Source organism: Patagioenas fasciata, chromosome 2 (assembly GCF_037038585.1).
Source record: "Patagioenas fasciata isolate bPatFas1 chromosome 2, bPatFas1.hap1, whole genome shotgun sequence".
Taxonomy (NCBI): Eukaryota; Metazoa; Chordata; class Aves; order Columbiformes; family Columbidae; genus Patagioenas; species Patagioenas fasciata.
In genome coordinates, this window is record NC_092521.1 from 102,233,959 (window position 1) to 102,255,112 (window position 21,154).

The 21,154-nt window shown below is 36.1% G+C and overlaps 1 protein-coding gene across 6 annotated transcripts in view; it reads right to left on the reverse strand.

Annotated features, from left to right (window-relative positions):
* ATP9B (ATPase phospholipid transporting 9B (putative)) overlaps positions 1–21,154 on the reverse strand; it is a 165,202-nt gene that overhangs the window by 92,422 nt on the left and 51,626 nt on the right. For all 6 annotated transcript variants that reach the window (XM_065830090.2, XM_065830088.2, XM_065830087.2 and 3 more), the window contains one exon: positions 7,214–7,308. In XM_065830090.2, the coding sequence (XP_065686162.1) occupies positions 7,214–7,308 (95 nt within the window). The remainder of the gene's footprint in view (positions 1–7,213; positions 7,309–21,154) is intronic.

The following is a 21,154-nucleotide window of genomic DNA, read 5'->3' on the forward strand; positions in this document are numbered from 1 at the left end:
TAAACCATTGGTCTTTCACACAAAGTTCATTCATTGCATTCTTGTTATTCCAACCTACTTTCATCAGGTTCATGAGAAATAATTAATATGAAACTAATACACATGTGGTGTACTATATCTTCATCATTCACTTCTTTCCAATCTGTTATCACCTACAATTTAGCTAATCCAGGCTATTATGTGTTTTATTATGCAAATAAAAATAAAGAGTCTCTCAGTAGTGGAGAGCACAGCAGAAAACCAATACCACACACATATTCATATACACAATAAAAACTGCTAGTGAAATGCGTCAACCAAGAACAGCTCTCTTTTCAAAGAATGTCTTAGTGGGAAGCAACATTAGAACAAAAGGAAACAGAAATATCCAGTATATTGGCATTTGTACAGTAATATATTTTCCTGTTTTCTAATCTTTCTGTTTTCTTATACTGTGATGTTCTCCTTTGTTAGATTTTAAATGTAAAAATCTCTACCACATTCCTTTGGTGTCTTTTGTTTGATGTTTTAGTTCTCCTTTTGTATTCCTGACTTAACACCTAAGCTTTCATGTTTTCCTTTTTTTCTTTTTCTGAAATTCAACTATGAAACAAACTCACTTATCTTTCTGAAAAAGTGAGATCTGAACATGCTCTACACATTTGTGGCATTACTCTGGAATACCACAAAGTAGAGCTAGCAGAGTATTCCAAAAGTGCATGTTTTTTCCTAAGACTAAAAAACCTAAGAAAAACCTACACTCTGAGAGAAATCCAGGATGGTAGTTCATTGGTATTTCATTCATGAGAAGCCAAAAGAAAAGACATACAAGCATATTACATGTGCTCAGTAGCTTTCTAAAGTATTTTTTCATTAAGAAAAGGGATACAGACATTTTTCTTCCATAGCCCAACAGCTTTGTAGTCCAAATGGACATCATTCCCAGGCCAACAAAACACAGCAGCTGACACTTGATAATACAAGGGAAAGACAAATCCAAAGAATTATACATTTATAGGAGACTGATTACATATGAACTGCATTCAACAATAAAGCTTACTATAAGGGTATAAAGATGTTCCTTCACCCAGTAGTAGAAGCTGTGCATTTCTCATCTCAATGTCTTCAAAGAAGTCGTGATGGTGAATTTAACAAGGAGACACCAAGATTTCTACACAACACTACATGTCAATATAGCTTCTGCTCACTGAGCAAGAAAAATTTAACTGGTTAGGTTATGTCATTGCTTCCCCCTATATAAAAGCAGGGAGACAGGAAATTACCTTAAAGGATTTAACTTTATATATATATATATATATGCATATATTTTTTAAGACAACTATTTTTTACTCATGATTTAACTAATTAGGGACTTGATCTTTGCGAAATTCAGCTTCAGTAAAGAACTGTTTTCATACTATAAGCATTAAACTGCTGGTTCACTGAAGCCAATGGTTCTATCGATATGTTCAACAGAAACAGTATTGTGCATCTAAAATTACATGGCTTTTAGGAAAGTGATAGCAAATTACCTAGTTATCTTCTTACTCAAGGAAAAACAAACACTCGGGTAGGGGGATTTTAACAGGTATAGATTAAAGAAACTGTATGAATGAGTTGAATCTCCAGCAATAAAAAATTACTTTTATACAACAGTAGACAAGATTTTAAAAAAACTTGATATGCATTTAATTATCTCATACTTTGAAATAATCATTCAGAAGAATGCATTTCAGCCTTCTAGGCTGAAAGTCAGGAAATGATTTGATGATGGTACAAGAAAGAAAATGTCATCTTTTGCATTTCACAATTTAAAAATCACCATAAAGTTATCAATAACAGAAAAATCTCCTCTATTAGGTCAAGGGCAACATTTTTTCACCTTACTTAAAGATCATTAAAATACATTCTTAATCATAACATGTAGTTCATTACAAATAAAATTGCCTTTGGTTCAATAAAACTAATTAAAGGTAAATGGTATTGTTTACTGCTGTATGGATCTTCTGATATAAATCAGCAAGTCACCATTTATTGAAAATTACAGTGACCTCATTGCTGGTAATAAATTTAGGTGGTCACACAAGCTAGAGAAGAATGCCTCAGAACACACGTATCACCAGAACTGCCCCACCTATAGCTACAAAAGCGCAAGAAACCTAATCTAGGTGTCACAGTATTTGCAGCTCAGCCATCATTAAATGACTTCTTGAAATTTTAATTCTCTGATCACATTAAGTGCTTCAGAAAGACAACAAAATCTGTACGGATCTTGGTGGTGTCATCTGTTCTTTAAGAAAATCCCTGAAGGTCTGCAGGTTTGTTTATTCTGGGTGTCACAGAGGGTAGGGTTACAGTGCTGCTCTGTTGATGCAGCAGGCAGCTCATGCCAACACAAGAAACTTCTCGCCTTAACAGCAGATAACTAAAGAAATCAAAATGAATGACAATTATGGAGAGTATGTTCTGTCAAACACACAATCAAATTGTTTAGAATCTATTTTACGCTGTACTTGCACAATTATCTTAAATTATTAAAAACGTGGTTTAATATGTAAATATTAACTGTAAGTATCAGTTTTGAAAGTGTTCCACAAACACATGCAGAAGACACTGGAGCAGGTGTTGCTTTTACATTTGGAGAGTCCTTGGAAGTCAGGAAAAGCACCATGGCAAGGAACAGAGAGCAAACTGGCTGCAAGGATTTGATCCATTGCAACAAACACCCGTAACGTCCGCCAGCCCAGAGACTGCAAGGGCCAAACGCTGCCCCCAGAGGTGCAGCCGCATCGCCTGCACACCCACAAACTTAACCTGGGAAACTTCACCCAGTTCTGTAGCCGCCCACGCAAACCTGAGTCTCCCATCCCGTTTAAAGGCAGCACTCAAAACACAAGCTCCCTCTCTTGCAAATGGACAAGCCCAACCCAGCTTCGAGTTCTCTCCCTAGTTTTCTGAAGGCACAAAATAAACCGTGCTCTACCCATTTTCTCTACCGTGTCTTTCAACTAATCCCAAACTAGTTTTGCGAATTATCCGAAAAAACACCCATGACACGACTGCTCACTCAGACGGCACCTGTCCTCAGCAGGGGGTGAGGGGCGGGGCCCCGCTTTCCCGCCGCTGCGCCGGCGGCCGTCCAGCAGGTGGCAAGCGGGGAGCGCCGCCCGGCCCGGGCGCTCGGCCTGCCCGCTGCTAACCGGTGCGTGCGGTACCGCACCGCGTACAAGAAAACGGGCACACGAGAAGAATTTCAGTAGTGTACTGCCTATGGAAATGGCAGTGTTGTTTGAGAGTATTACACAGAATGGATACAAACCGGCCCTTAACAAGTGTGAGTGAGCTGGCATTCAAAAGGTTCATTTTCCAACATTCCTTAAGGCAAAATAGTTTTTGTTAATGACTCGGTTTAAAAAAAAAGGCAAAACATTTAGACAGGTGTTCCCCAAAATGCTGTATTTTCTCCACATCAGTTATTTCGGAGGCAAATACAATGTGGTGCTCACCTTGCCCAGCACATAATGCAAACAAAATGACAGGAGGATCACATCCCAGTGATGCCTTTTAGCAGAAGGAAGGTTCACAGCCCCATTCTCACATTTTGTAGAGGAAAGGAGACCAAAGCTGATCTCAGACTGGAGCACAAAGCTCAGTCCTTTGCCAGACTGCTTCAAATCCCAACAAGTTTCTGCAAAAGTAATTTTAAGCCTATCAAAAAGCATATGTCTCTATTACACACTGCAAAAGTTAGTGAGATAATTGCTGTAAAATAGTGATTTTTCAAGCTAGGAACATCAAGCAGAGGGACGTTTCACAAAACAACAGATGTTTTCAAATTAATATCTGGAAAGCAACTTGCCTGTTTTTTTCAGTTTTAATAAAAAGTTTTCACCAGAGGATACAGTAGAAATCTCAAGTCTGCTTGAAATGGGTTTCTCAAATGATCCTTTTTAACCAAGTTGCTTCAATTTTTTTCCCACTGCATGTACAAGAGGGCTTGAATACTGTTTGCTGAGAAAACCACAACCACATTTTTTAAGCATCCCTTTTAAGGTGAGTGTAAAGTTTCAAAGGATGCCAAACACTATCGCAGCATGTTTAAAAAGCATGTATCCTATTTTTACTCTTAACTTTTTTCAAAACTATTATTTTCACTGTAACTATAACAAAGTAATTCTGCCCACTACATTCTAATTTAACTTAAAAAAAAAAAAAAGAGCCATAAGCTGTAAATAAGATAGGTTGTACAATTAGCAACTACAAAAATTAGGCTTATAATAAAAGAATTCCATAATGCTAGTTTTTGTTAGTTTGAAATTCACAGCTTGCTTAGAACTTCATACTAATCTTATGATGTTGTCCAGCCACAGAGTTTCTTTAGATGGCTGATACTCTTGTATATTACTGCCATTCCAGAAAAGGTAAAAATGTCTTCGCAGAAGTTAAAGAAATATCAATGTGCTTCCCACAGAAATGGAAACCACCTTCTGGGATGTGCACTGAGCATCACCTTCTGTGAAAGATGCGGAGATCCCATCAGAAGCATTTACATTTGGGTGCATTAGGCTACCATTCCCCCAAAATAATTCAGACAGGGCTTAGGAGTGAAGCCAGTATATGACATGACCACTGCAAATAGTCTAAGACTAGCTGGGAAGGAGCCATTAAAAGTGATGTCATTAAAAAAAATTACCAAGCGTCAATGGTGTGACCCAACCACACAGTACAGAAAACTGGGAGATAGTTTAGTTGACAAGGAGGTATTATACTCAGGGTCAGTTACTTCAAGATGACATGTCAGCTTAATGCAAAGTCTTGGTGAGCACAGTTAACCACCAATAACTGCGTGATGCAAGACAGGGCAGTGCCACATCAACAGCTCAGTGGTTTCCATTTGCTGCTGGTAGCCAGGGAAGGTTTGTTAAGTGTACATAGCTCCTTGATTAACCACAGCTGATGACACAACACAGGTTGTCTGTCACCAGCAGCTCCAGAAGAGGGAGAATATATAAATTTTGCAAGCAGCACAGATCTGTCAGAGGTAGGTTTATAGCAGTAAGTGGAAACAAGTGAGCAGGGAATGGTTACTGTGTTGTACAGACACATGGATAATTTCTTGGTGATACTTTGCCTTTCCCTCCCCTACATGCCTTAAAGAACCATTACCTGAAGCAAAACTTCCATTTCCACAGAAAACTGATGTTGCAAGTCCTACAATTCAAATGCAGACTCCCCAATTTAACCATCCCTGATTTCTTTCCAATGTAAACAACTAAAAACATTTATTTCTTTCAAATCTAATGCACAGGTTTAACCGTAATTTCATACTATCTTTATAGCATCTTAACAATTTATTTGTCAAGTCTACTGAAAACCGGTTTGTTTTGGTTTTTTTTATTTCATTTTTTTTAAGAACATAATTTGCTGCTCTACTAGGTCTATTTCTACCTAGCAAGGAGGGAAGTCTTCAGACCTGGATTTGCGTGTTTGGTTTGTTTGTTTGGTTTTTAAACCACCACAAACAAACAAAACCACAACACCCAAACCAAACAAACACCCAGAATGTAAAACTTTTTTTTATTATTTTCCAAAAGAGAGTGTAGAAAAACCTTTGCATTGTAAATTTAGTCCAGCCTCAGAACACTGAAATTTCCAAGCTCAAAACACTGAATGTGTAACCAGCAAACAGAATTCAAAGAAGCAGTGCTCTGCATGAGGAGTTGCATTTGCCAAGTGCAGTCAGTGATGCTTCCAAACCCAAAAAGAAATAAAAACAGATAGCTAAGCTGGACACAGTTTTAACTATCTTAAAAGCACTAATTAATTTAAAAAAAAAATCAAAGCAAAATAGAAACTGACTTGATTTTAGTTAAATGTATCCCTCTGTCTCAAATGTGGACGTGATTTTTTTTTTTTTTTTCATCAGAAAGCAAGATAGGCCAATGATTAAATGGTAGCAACCTACAGGAGAGGCACTATTACGAATACTAATTTCATCTGCAGGTTACAGAATACTTGAAGTCTGTTCTCGCACCAGAACTCCTGTCTTGGAGCCCAACTTGGTACTCTGTCTGTCATGACCAACCTTTAGTTCCATCCCTTGTGCCCTATCCTCTAAATTCAAACCTAACTATTTTTTCCTTCTCCTGTCACAGGTAAAGCCAGTAGCCAGAGCACTATGAATACAGGAAAAAACAAACAAACAAAACAAAACACAAACAAGACACAACACACACACAAAACAAACAAACAAACAAAAAAAAAGAAAAAAAAAACCCACCACAACAAAAACTCCCCAAACTTCTCATTTTTGCTAATTTCAAAACTGTAATTCTGGAAGAATAACTGCACAAAATCTGCTAAGATTATCTGGCATACAATCTAGCAATTTTTTCTATTGAGACAGCATGCAAATAGTCCTCTTAAGGTATGTTTGCCTTTAATAAAACACCTAAAAGATTTAGTGTCAAAACATCAGAAATTCTTTACAGGTAGATTTCCACAAGCTTGTAATTTCAGTATGTTTTCAGAGAAGTCTCTTATTACCAAGCCAGCTCTCCTGTAAAATTACAAGCTTCCTCAGTACAATGGACAAAATTTAGCTTCTCATGAAGAGATATTTTGCAATGCTACATACATTTCTGTAGATAAGTGTCTATTTCGAATATATACACGCATATTCGTGTGTCCTTTTTCACAATTTTAATAGCATTACCCATAACATGACATATACACACTCAAAATACTCACATTCAGGCAACTCCTAGAGCGCCCCCTTGCAAGAACTTGCACACTGCACCTGGTCAGACCAGAAAGCATCTTGAAAACAAATGGCATTTTACCTTCAAAGAGGAGACTGCTGTTTCCCAGGCTTGTGAGTTTGTGATGAAAGCAACAGTTCCTGAGGCAAGAATGGCTTGCACTTGCAGTGTAACACTTGGTTGAAAACACTACAACTGTGATAGACTTCTGCAGAATGTGGATCTCAGTGGGGACCACAATGAGAACCACCAAGTTGAAAGATAAAAATCCAGAACTGTCTCAGGTTCTTTGCAATGTAAAAACAAGAATATTTGCACAACCAACTTCTCATTCAGCATTTAGTGAAATATCTCTTGCAAGAACTAAGACTGTGGTAGCAGATATTTTCCAGTATTATGATAACTGTTACATATATGAGACATATATGCAAACATGGAAGATATTTTAAAAACAAACAGATAAAAATGCTTACCCCCAAAGCTGGCAATCTTTGTGTGCAGCTGACAGCAACCTTCAGTTTCCAGTCTGTTTCTCCATCAAGCTGGTCAGTTCGAATGAAACATGAACCTTGAAGTTATAGAGGGATAAAACCCAATTTTTTAGATCTCAAAAAATTCAGTTTGAGTTAAAAAATATAGAAGAGTGAAAATAAAGCAATTTACAACCATTTTTAAATAAATGTGCTACATATAAAAAAAATTATATTCTGCAGTGTCTGTGTGCTTTCTTCTAGGAATGCTCCAGATTTCATGATAGCACAATTTTTCTAATAAAATTAACAATATGTCTGTTTATGAACAGGAGGGGAAATCCTACTTTACAAGTTTCTTAACATTTTCTAAACAGGTTTCCAAATGTTATCAGCAAGAGATACAACTTCACTGGCTGAAGTTGAAACAGGTTTAATTTTATTTTTCTTGATGAAATTGTGTCACTTGTACAATTCCAACACAATAGAATAATGAACTGATGTTTGTGATTTTTGTCTCTTTGCTGGTATGATTCATCACAGCTTGCACTGCTGACAGTCTCCTGGCTTCTCTGATTTTTTTTTTTTTTAATGAATCCTTAACATGGATACCATTCAAAACAATATGGGTCCAAATGTATTATATTTAAATAATTTTGAATCAAGTGTAATTGTCAAGGATGCATGGCTAAAGAAACCTGATAACACATGCACTGTACATAAGATACAAGGGAAGCTCAAGGTAAAGACTAATACATACTGAAGAGAATCAGTATGCTGGACAGACAGAAGACCAGTATTCACGAAATAGAAAATCAAGATCACTGCAGAGCCTCCTCCTGCCCCAGTAAGTAGTTTGATGGATATGACCAAATCTGGAATATTACATAGGTCACTAATGTCAGATTTTAAAAAGACTGCATACAAACATTGTAAGCCTATTAAAACATTTACAATTAGCTACAATTTCCATCTAGCTGGAAGTCTTTAAAAAAAAGGTGGCAAAATTTTAGCAATACTCTTCACAATTGCTACACTAAAGCAAGCTTAACTATTTCTTAAGTAATAATTACAGCTTCCATTACACTATAGCTTAACAACTGTATACACTACTGTTACTGTGTGCTCTGAGTGTAAAATATATTTTTTTCTAGTTATTTGTAAACTTTAAACAATGCATATAGACATACATGTATAGATACCCATCATTCCTTCTATATTTCAACCAGTCCAATAAAAACTAACAAAGTAGTTTCATCACTAGAAGTAACAATTAAACTAGTAACAATTAAACTGAAGAAAACACTGGCAAATGAGTTTATCCAGGTTTGAGTCTTCTTACACAGACAATAGGACAATGTGCTAGAAGCTTTGAATCTAACATGTAATATATAAAGAAACGGCACCTATAAGTGAACAAAAAATTAAAAGACAGCTTCTTTTATAGGACACATGGACCCTGATGTAGGCAAAATCTAACACAACTTGATATTTTATTCATCAAGGTCTGTAAATTAAGCACTTCAATGAGCCAACGGTCTGAAAGCACATGCCTGAGAAAGAAGCCACCTGAAATTTTATCTGACTAGAAGGTAGCATTATATCTGACTAGAAAGTAGGATTTTTGTATAACAGTCCTGAAAAGCTTGCAAGCCTTCATGTAACAGCTGTATTTAAATTAAGTGCATACTAAGTAAACAAATCTTTAAATGTTAATATAAACGGCTCTCAGAACACACTATCACAACTAAATTTCACCCAAAGCTCAGAGCTACAAGCTGCGAAGCTGTATCTAAAGTTCTTGAAAAGCTGATTTTAAGTTGTTGACAGGATTCTTTATGGGTTTCCTTCTAAAAATAGAATACTATAAAGCACTTTTTGAAGCGTCCAATGACATACATTGCATTATAATTAAAGGTGAGGTACCTAGGAACACCTAGAAATACCACCATTTCACTGCATGTTCTATCCATAGCATAGATGAGCCTACTTTCTATCATACTTTTCCTGTACAAGACATTTCATGGTTCTCTTTACCCTTCCTGTCAATCGCTGCTCTCTTCCATCAATTTAATTTGGAATTATACTATAGATCAATGCAGTTCAAGACCAGTGTGGCTCCTGTGAATGGTTGACTGCACATATATTCATTTAATAGAGCTCACACTATGACATGTATTGGTCAACTGCATTTCCTCTCCACTTCAGCAGTTAATTTCATCAATAACTTATCTCATAGCCTGTTTCCCTTTTATCCAGAAAAAAGGACTGCTTTCTGCCAAGTCAGCTTCCAATAGTGATCACAACAGCAAACCTGAAGCAATACAATCCTCGTCTCCACCTCAAATAATTCAGCAGATTTGACTAAGTAACTTATACTATGAGATAGTGATTTTAAACGTGTCTTAAATAAGTTATAAACATGAGAGATTAAACATGTAATTAGAAACGATGTATAAAAACAATTCTTCACCCCTACCACGCTCTTGGACCCATAAAAACCTAGATATTCCAAGACTGTGCAGTGTGTGGAAATCACACATACTTTACCTTTTGAAAGTATTTGAATCAGCAGTACATAAAACTTCTAAAAATCAAAGTCTTCTGAAAAAATAAGTATTGTGACTGCTTCCTTTTGAAATGCGTGGAAGCATTGCTCCCTCCCTCCCCCATCCACAAAATTAAAAAAAAAAAAAAAACCCACACAATTTTTTACTACTTTTTAAATGTACATCAACAGAATGTTTTAGGTCAGTGTTAAAAAAAAAATCTCTTACATTTCTAACCTGAATATGAATTGCAAAGAAAAAATAAAATCCATACAAATATCAGGAATTGCTATTCCCTTGGAACTCAGTGATAACTCTTGAACCTGGCAATTATTTCACAGCACATAAAGAATCAGGGTTCTTTTTTTAAGTTCTGTGCTGCTTAAAGTCATGAAGTATTTTAAATATTTACCAAATCATAGCTTTTTTAAAAAAAATCCATACTGAACATAAGAAATCTCTAAGAGAATATAAATATTTTTTCATATGGCTACATATAAAGGAGAACAAATAAAATTAAACTTTTAGCTTTATACAGTGAGGGCACTCAGATGGACTTTTCCCATAACAATACACAGTCATTCAACATTCGTGGATAAAGTTGAACTTTGGGAACATGTCTGACTTATTTCCAATTTTATGATGAACATTTTGGAATCATATGAATTAGAATTCAAGGGTTGATTTAATGGAATTATACTTAAAGAGCTTAATCATTTATCAAAAGTGGTGCAAACTTAACATGAGCACATTTAAACTAATTTACAAGTATGTAATATTCATTTAGCATAATCAATTGGAGACAGGCATATATCAATTTAGAGCATGTCCATGCAAGGTGCTGCCCAAGTGCAACGAAACTGATTTTTAAACCATTTCAGTTGAAATCTATGAAACTTATAAGCTCAGGGAAGTCCTAGGTCTACAATCTATTTTTTGTGTTCACCTATCCATTTGAGGCCTGTCCAGAAATTCTGTGGAAAAGCAACACCTGCAATACAAATTACGAAAACCATTTTAAGAACCTGAAGCAAGTACATAACTTTAAAATGTAAGGATTCATTGCTAATTATTCAGAGACTTCTTGTTTATGGTTATTTCAATAGCTTTTATGGTGTTTTGAAAAAGAGGTACAGAAGCTCATCTATGAAGGCTCTAATTTAGGGCCATGATATGTCTGGCCTAGATTTATTAAACAAAGGTATGTACTGAATATAGGAAGAACCCTACTTACTCAGTGTGTGCTAGACTTACACCTTTATTCAGAACATATGTGTACATGTGAAATGCTACTGGGAATGGTTTATATTTCCATGTGCATCCGTAACCACTTTTGTGGGCCTGCCTACCTCTAGAAATCCTGAAGAAAAAGGCTCCGAACGAACATTCGCAACCTAAATATAGGTTGTGCTTTTTAGCAGGAGACTGCAAGAGGGCTTTTCTTAGTAGCCTAATAGTGTCTTAAAATAATCACACAAAAGCAAAATATCCTACCAGTTACACAAGTATGGCCTCATGTTCTTTGTTAGGGAATAATATTCTTCAATAATACAAAACTGAAGAACTGAATCCAAATACCTCAATTCCCTGCAAATCAGATTCTGAAAATGGGAAGGAAAAATGTAGGCAGAATGTCATCATGAAAAGACAGAGCTTCCCCCGATTCATAGAATCATTTTGGTTGGAAGAGACCCTCAGGATCATTGAGTCCAACCATAACCTAACTCTGGCACTAAACCATGTCCCTAGGAACCTCATCTAAAATCCCCACCAGGGATGGTGACTCCACCACTTCCCTGGGCAGCCTGTTCCAATGCCTGACAACCCTTTCCATGAAGAATTTTTTTCTAATATCCAATCTAAACATCCCCTGGTGCAACGTGAGGCCATTTCCTCTTGTCCTATCACTTGCTATTTGGGAGAAGAGATCAACACCCTCCATGCTACAACCTCCTTTCAGGTAGTTGTAGACAGCCATCAGGTCTCTCCTCAGCCTCCTTTTCTCCAGGCTGAACAGCCCCAGTTCCCTCAGCTGCTCCTCATCAGACTTGTGTTCCAGACCCCTCACCAGCTTCATCACCCTCCTCTGCACTATCTCTAGTATTTCAATATCCTTTTTATGATGACAAACCCAAAACTGAACACAGTATTCAAGGTGGGGCCTTCTTCATCATGAAGTCTACCGTTTTGTTTTTTTGTTTTTGTTTTTTTTTTTTAGAAAAGAGAAGGTAGGAAAGCACTTACTTTCCACGACTGGTCAGGTTTTTTGACTAATAGCAATATGAAAAATTAAGATGGTTTTCTTACTGTAAGAAACTTGTCCTGTATGCAGAACTTAATTTTCATTTCCCTATGCCCAGTTCCCAGCCAAGAAGAAGGTTCTATAGAAAGAAGCTTAAAGTCATGAGATGAAATGGAAGAGAAAGGATTCCAAATTCAGAGGAAAAAGCCCTAAGGAATAACTTATTCTGGCTAGCATTCAGAACATGGCATGTTAATTTTTATGGAATCATATGAATTAGAATTTAAGGGTTGATATAATGGAATTATACTTAAAGAGCTTAATCATTTATCAAAAGTGGTGCATACTTAACATGAGCATATTTAAACTAATTTACAAGTATGTAATATTCATTTAGCCTAATCAATGGGAGACAGGCATATATCAATTTAGAGTATGTCCATGCAAGGTGCTGCCCAAGTGCAACGAAACTGATTTTTAAACCATTTCAGTTGAAATCTATGAAACTTATAAGCTTAGGGAAATCCTAGGTCTACAATCTATTTTTTGTGTTCACCTATCCATTTGAGGTGAACCATCTTAATTTTTTATATTGCTATTACTCAAAAAACCTGGCCAGTCCTGGAAAGCAAGTGCTTTCCCACCTTGTCTTTTCTAAAAAAAAAAAAAATTAAAAAAAAAAATAAAATACTGTGTTCAGTTTTGGGCCTGTCATCATAAGAAGGACATTGAAGTACTAGAGAGAGTGCAAAGGAGGGTGATGAATGACATAATTATAAAAATAATTCCACACTTTTGTCCTTCACTTTTTCTGCTCTTGCTGTGAGGAATCACTCACAGCAGATGATCTCTTCAATTACACCTATTTAAAAAATAATTTCACTTGTAAAATGCTGATCAAAAGTATTTCCATTTTTAGATTTCACAAGTACATGCAAATCCGTTCCACAGAGCTTTAACAGGCAACCCACACACAGTATTTGTTACAAATATCAGTATACACAGTAAAGAATAGTATATAAGAAGCCAATTAACAACATAGAAATTCAGAAAACCGTATTTAACTTTCTCTTGAAGAACATCACAGCTAACAGATTTCTGCTTGCATTTTTTTTGCCAAATATCAGCAAGCTTAAAAAAGAGACTTGTCAATAAGCACTAAAAAGAACTTCTAGGTATAATTCAAATATGCCATAGAATACATTTTAATGTTATACTGTGCTAAAGATGCATCAAAGGGGAACAAGTATAATTTAATTGTATAGAGTGTTTCAAAAAGATGGAGCCACTTTCAAAGTATACTGCTTTGAAACTGGCTCCATCTTTTTGAAACACTCTGTATATAGCAGATGTACTGGAATATGCAAATTTTACAAGCATATTCAAGACCAAGCACTCCAGTCTTGAAAAGGTATTGTTTTGCCTGCATAAACACAGGGTTGAATTCCACACTACATTACAGATATGTCATTGAAAAACAATCGCAGAGCGTGTGCACTTAAATTAGTCTAAAAAAAAAAAAATCATAAAATTAAATTACATTTACTTTCTATAATATGTAACTGATAAGAATTCATGTCAGTTATTCCTAATCAGAGATAATGCTAAACCACCACTACACGTCTGGGCTCCTCTCAGTCAAATCCAAATAAATAAAACTATATGTGCCTTCTCTCTCAAGAGCTCTATCCAATGAATTTTTTACAAATGAGAACAACAGCTACAACAAATGCCTTTCAAGGCTCAGCAAAACTGAATTATTAAATCTGTCTGCCTATATCCTATTACAGCCTACTTATGAATACTTGATTTTATTTTGTATAATTGACAACAGTTGTCAGGAAAGGAAGGTTTTAACGGCAATCAAATTAAGATCAACTGGTATAAGTGTCACAGTGAAGAGTCTGTGTCAAGTGTTGATGAATTAATTGATAGGTCACTGGGAAACAGGCCACAGGGAACCATGGTGTCATAAAAAGCTATATCTTGTCTGGTAATATTACTGGCCTTCCTGCTTTAAGTCAAAAGCACTGAAAGAGATGAGTTACTAGAATACACCCAACAAAAGAAAAATGGACCTTGAGTTCGCACACCTAACAGCAGATCATTTACGAACAACTTAATTTTTAAATCATTTATATCACTTAAGTGACTATGTGCATGAAAATTTTAAACTGATGACAAGATGAATAGCAGCACCGTGATGACATGTTGGAGTACAGAGTTTCATTTATCACTATAACAAGATGTTTTCAATTATGATAGCTTTTAAGGAGAATAAGAACCCAAGACACCTGAAACATTTAAGCTACAGTGCCATCACATAGGATGCAATCAAAAAATGTAGTAGCATTTATACAAGACTGATTAAATTAGTTTTAAAGCATTAATTTCTCTTAAGACCATGAAAGAACTGTGTGTACTTGAGATATTTGATCTGAATTAAGAAACCGATGAAGCAATTGATTAATTGGAATTTAAGCCATCAGTCACTGGATCCGTCAACAGATTCATTTACATTCTAAACAATCAGCTGATGGTCTTATAGGATACCATGTATTAATACGCAGTCAATATGATACCCCCAAACTCATCACAGTTCCTTATTGACAAGTACACAGATGCTTTTAAATCCAAACTTGATCACATTGCATCTTTTTTGAATTGCTATATTGATTCAGTACGCTTTAGGAATTTTTATATTTATTTTTATTAAACACATAATGGCATTCTCTTATATATAGCAAACAATGTTCCAAGTAACAAAAAAAACCCCACCAAAACCAACCAAACAAAAAAAACCAAACCCACAAACAAAAAACACACAAGCACACACAAAAAACAAAAAAAGCCACAAGCATCTATATTCATATTCAAATTATCAAATTTTAACATAGTGATTGATATTACTTTGAGATAAACAGAAGGATACTCAAAAGCATTAGTTTATCTTTTCTGTTTAATGGGATGTGATGCACCACTTTGCTTCATTATTCTTCTCTTTATGAAGAAACCCAGTGATATAGAAAAAAGATAATGGTAATTATTTACATCTTCAGTTTAAAGACCAAATCAAAAACTCTGCCATACAGCATGCTTAGAACACTGAAAAACTTCTCCCTTCACTTTTCATATCAAAAAAATGTGCAGGAGAACTCAGTGCCCTCCTCAGCTGCCTACACCTCACAAGGCAGGTTGTTCCACCTTAGGTTGGAAGGAGAGTCACTAGACTAAAGCAATTCAAGCCTACACAAGCTTCCATCCCAACTCCTGCCACCCACACACCTCAAGCCCCGTATGAAAGTCAGAATCAGATCCACATGTGCGAGCCAACCTTTCTGTATGAATATATTAAGATTGATCTGAGGATCGTTTCTAAATTTTTAGGGAGACAACTCTAAAACTACTGCAAAAAATCACTCCTCTTTAGACCTGATAATCAGGACTTCAGAGGCCATGCTGAAATTCTTTTTTCATAATAAAGATGAGGATCACCAAGAGATGTTTTCCAGTTGTTTCAAAGAATTAGCAAGTTAACATTAACAGCTTGCCTAGTAAAGCCTTCAAGTAAGAAAAAAAAATTAAACAATCTAACAGAGAGTAAAGATGACAATATCCCTAAGAAACCATAACAAAGCATCAGTCTTATGAACAGATAGTTTACAGGAAACACATTATAAACTGGTGCTACACAAGGAATTCTTGAGCCTAATTTCTGCACAGGTAATTAATTGTCTTTTATTTTCAAAGCCTTTGACAACATATCCACAGCCTCTCACTTATAAGCATACATTGTTTGTTTGCTTGACTTGCCAAGCCTCTGAGATCTGCTTTGATGATTCTCACCTTCAGCTTTTCTACGCTGTTTCCCATAACTGGGGGAATTGAATGGGATTGCAAAATATTCAAACTGCTACTCCAGCCAAGCCATGAAATGCTCTGAAATTCTGGGGAAGTACAACAAGAAAGTGGGAACAGGCAAACTTAGGTCTGACACAATACACAGCCTCCTTACAGATCAACTTTTTCAACTCTTACTAGTATTTTTTCTTCTACAAAAAAAATTGTAAAATATTTCTGTTACTGATTATTTTGCTGCAAATCTAATTAAGCACATGCCTTGTGCTAGTCATAAAAGTACACACATAAAATAAAATAATTAGGGAATGAAATACATGATCATGTCTTCTAATAAAATTTTACCGAGTAATTTTACATCAATGACAGAGAGAATTAGGAGCCTGCCAAGGCCTCCTCCTTCCACTACATAACACTCATACTATCTGACTATACCTTAAACAAGTAGCTGATCACATCGAATCAGTATTACTCAGTAGCCTAAAGTAGATACCAAAACATTTCAAGCCTGAGTTAAATCAAATGTTAAAAACAGAATAGGAGCTGAAGTATAGAAAGAGATTAAAGTAGTTTGGACAGATTGTTGGCAGCTACTCATGCCCTGAAGATAAAAGTTTATCTGGCCGTATGTGCAAAACTAAGCTTTAGTCATTTATCACTCTCCATAGCAATAGATTTTCAAAGCGTTTTAGTTCCCAGACAGGTAGGTATTATAAGGCTTGTTTTCTAAACATAGAGAATTCCAGAATGTGTGACAAATGTAACTCCTTCAGCTGTATTATTCTGCAGTAGTTGGTTTTATGAAGAGATAGAAAGTGACATCAGTCGCACAACTGAATTCCAAACTGACATTTTTTCATCTAGTTTGATTTTCAAATATCTGAAGTTCCAGAACAGGCTGGGGCTCAGACAATTAAGCTGTTAGTAGATCACTTAGTCCTAACTGTTGCAAATAAATAGATACTGCTTGCATCGCCTTTATTATATATTTACTTGCAGTGAGTTTGGGGTATTGTATAAATACACAAATGTTCTACTAATAATTGCTTTTTCAGATCTACAAACCTAGACCTTCTAAACAAGTAAAACATACTTGCCAGCACAAAACTCTCTGTGGAGAAATGCTTAAGGATTCACCCTTTCCAAAGTAAGTCCTTTCTTAAATTAGCAGACTTTGTTTGAGAAAGCATGCTCTGGATTAAGGCTTTACAAGTTTACTCAGAGCTCCTTCCAACAGCAAATCAAGCTACATGACTGACTTAGCCTGTACTTGCATTGCATTGTTTGTGCTAGTAAAACAGTTAAAATTTTTGAAAAATATCACATCTGAGGCAGTTATATTGCTGCAGAAATGAATTGCTAGAAAGCTTCAAAATAAATAAAATAACTTTCTGATTTTGTTCCCACATCTTACTGATACCGTTTTTGTTAAAGTAAAAACTTGAAAATGTGAAAACCCTTATATGCAAATTTTAATGTGAGATTGCTCTTCACAATACAATTCTGAAAAATATAAACATGTTTGCAACTAGTAATTTATGCCTGAGTAAATACACCATTTTTACGGAGTTTCATAAGTGAAATCCAAGAAACTGATCTATGCAATGGGGGATGTCCAGTGGGACCCTGACAAGCTGGAACAAAGGGCTGACAAGGCCACTTAGGATCTAGCTTAATTTCAGTAAGAGAGTATTCTGATGGTGTAACAGAGATCTTGCCTGCATCTGCATAACAGCTTTCCACTAAGGTAGTCAGTTGTTTTTAGAATGATATCTGCTTAAACCATATTCTGCAGCCAGCTCAGCATAAACATTTCCTTTAATCTGGTGGAAGGCTAATAAATGGGACAAAGCTTCCAAGTTGCATGTCATCTCTGCCATAAATAATGAGCAAAACCAGGATTCAGCCCTAATCTTCCCCTCACTTCCTTTTAAAATATATGTAAAGCAAATATATTATTCCAGAGGTTTTGTTCTTAATAATTTTTTTTGGAAGCCAATGATTATCTTGTTGAAATCCGTCTTATATGAGGAGACTCACAGCAGCAAAGAATTTCACATCCGAGAAGTGATTTCTACCTGCTCCATCCCCCGGGAAGTAATCTTAACTCTAAATTCAAACAGCCTAGCTGCTTCCATTCATGAAAGAGAGAAATATCAATGTTACAGACTGTCAAACATGAATATGAAATAAAGACCCACCTACGTTAGTCCTTAGACTAACTTTGCTAAAAGTCCAGTTAAATAATCCATAGGAGTCTTAGAAACTAGAGAAACTACATAAATGAACACAATCGGCGTCAAGTCGTTATATCAGATTATATGAGGGTATCATTCTATATAAAAGGCAACGTACTTGACAAAGTAAAACAAACAAACAAACAAAAAAACCCCCACAGTTTTATAAAAATAAGCTTGAATCCCTGAAATTCAGCTTCTGCCATGTAGAGTTTAGAGTATCTGAAAAACCCAACGTGAATTTGGAGGGGTGGGTGGGAAATGCAAGGGGAGAAAAAACAAGCACACACCACTGCCTCATTTCTTCAGTGGTACCACACTTGTATGAAAAGAAGCCAGAATAGTTTTAGGCTGAACTTTGTAAACTACCCATTTATAACTCAAACTGCTTCTTTTTAACTGAAGCTATAGGATATTGCAGTACTTCAGACTACATTAATATATAGTGTAAATATTGGAGTTGGAAAACAGTACTTTGCCCCAAAAGAAGCTTACAGGGTAGGTTGGATTTTAAGATTTGTTTGAACTCTTTGCTCTGTTCTTTATAGTTTATACTAACAAGTTATAGTTAAACTGTTTTATTGCACAGAAGATAAAATAAAATTACATACAGAAGATAAACCCATGCAAAAACTAATGTGTTTTACAAAGTACTTAAAGTGCCAGCTATAAATTAAACCATAAATCAGTCAAAACTGCAACATTTAGGAAGAAACAATTACAGATGTAAGTGTTCACTCTTCAGTCAAAAAGCAATTACTGCCATATGCTTGAAGTTCGGGGGATTTTTTTCTTGTGGTTTCTGTTTGTTTCTTTGTTTTGCTTTTAAAGAAGTGCAACACCAATATAACTACTTAACCTGCTGCATGCCTATAGAAAGTGCATTTTCAATGTTAAAAATCACATTCCATGTGCAGCATAAATGTATATAAAATAATTTATATCAGAATTCTGGGAAGATTTCACTCAATTTACTCACTTTATATTATACTTAACATTTACCTAGTAGGTACACAACTCTTTCAAAGTGCTCACAAGCATTTTTTATTTTTTAAATGAATTATAGAAAGTCTATTGTTACAACCTGATACACTTTTAAAATAAGTAGTTTTGTTTTCTAAATAGCAAATTAATGGAGCTTCTTGCAGGAAAAATATAATTGTGAGATTCTAAGAAAGGTGACTGAAATAGATTTACACACTGAAGTGGACTTGTTGAATTTTGCTTTCAAAGATGTTTTTCTACACACATTTCTGATCTTCTCCCCCCATCTATATCTTGACAAAGAGCTAGTTTAACTTACATCAATTGTGGTCCTTCAAGATTTACTATTCATATATACTCTAGTCAAGACATGGAGGTATCCTGTGCAAATGCATTTCTGGCCTGTATTGTTCATTGACAACCATACCTGTGATCCATCCTTCAACTAACAGTACTACAGGGAAGGGAGACTACAGTGTCTTATAAGCTCACAAACAGAAACCGGGAATTTAGGAATTAACAGGGAGGAAAACATGCTGTAGTGCATATATGCAAAATATGTAATTTAAGAACTTGTTTTGTTCAGGTAAAGGCCTGAGCTGCAGCTGGGCCTGGGCCAAGAACTCCTTTTAGGAAAGCCACAAAGAAGCAGAACAGCACTGAACACTGATCAGTGGTGGGTGCAGGGAGCCTCATGAAGACCTTTCCTACTGTGTGCAATTTGACTACAAGCCAAATGCTTTATTCCATAAATATGACAACCTGGGTGAGCTACAGTGAGCTCTCTCTGCTAAACAGGCTGGCTGTGTGGCAATGATCTTTTAGTACTCACAGATCACTGGATGAGCCAAATTTAAGTTTAATATTAATCATTTAGCTTAAGTAAATGGTTTTAAATAGAATTATAAGGTCATGTGATTTTTAATATACTGCCTGCTTCACGTTAATAAGCTAAATTTGCTGACATCTTAAACTGTATGTTGTAAAGTTCCACTCACATTCACTCAACTTGTATGTACTTAATGAACACAAAGAAGCTACAAACCATCACAACCACGTGGAAGATAAGGCCCATTTTGCACTTTTCTGAGAACAGAATTTTCTCAGGCAAAACAACGCTTTCTTTCAAAGCAAGTACGAAGCTACAGACCATCATGGGCACCTGCACTATAAGGCCTGTTTTGCACTTTGCTGAGCATAACAGGATTCATTCAGATAAAACAACACCTTCAAGGCAGGCACAAAGTGGATATGGACTGTAAACAGTATCTACAGCTAAACAAAACAAGGGGCTGTCTGAGGTCAAGGAAAATGATCCAGTGAGAAGCAAGACCCCAGACTCAAATATTACTACTGGACTGAATCATGGTGTGAGAGGCAGGTAAATAGTCTGTAAAGGTACAAAAGCCCAGGCATTTCTATGCTTGGCTGTGACCTCTGTGAAGGCACCCTACTGCTGTACTAGTCCATTAAATTATTTATTTCTGCGAACTCTGATGCCTGAAGAGTTTGCTTGGAGAGACCTGAGATCCCATCCTCATTGCCAATGAACTTCGATGCTTGAGAGCTTGCTTCAAGAGACCTGGGACCAGACTTTGGAGTGAACTGACACCAGGCCCCCTACAAAAGGAGGCAAGGAGGTTGAGATGAAGAATGACAAAACTTTGAAATCCTAGCCAAACAATATAAAGAATTGGGTGTGCAAATATAATCATTTGGCCTTAAATATACATAATCCCTTACCCTCTATGTCTCTTAGACACGAACTGTTGATCAAGTCTGGGGCTAAGTTTGGATCCAGCCACACCTAAACCACTCTCTGAGTAGTTTACAAAGCAAGGGGGCCCATTCTGAACCTTGTCATTCAATGGGAGTGCCTCTCTCTACTGTTTCGCATCTCCTGTCCCATATAAATCATTCTAAACCAACTCACAGATGATTCTGCTTGGCATATTTCCTCCATGCAGTAAGTAATAGAGGTAAACTTGCATCCAACTCAAGTCACACGTTTCTTTAAGTGATCTAAACACTGCTCTACAGCAAGCAGGACCCTCACTCACTCCTTCCCAACAAC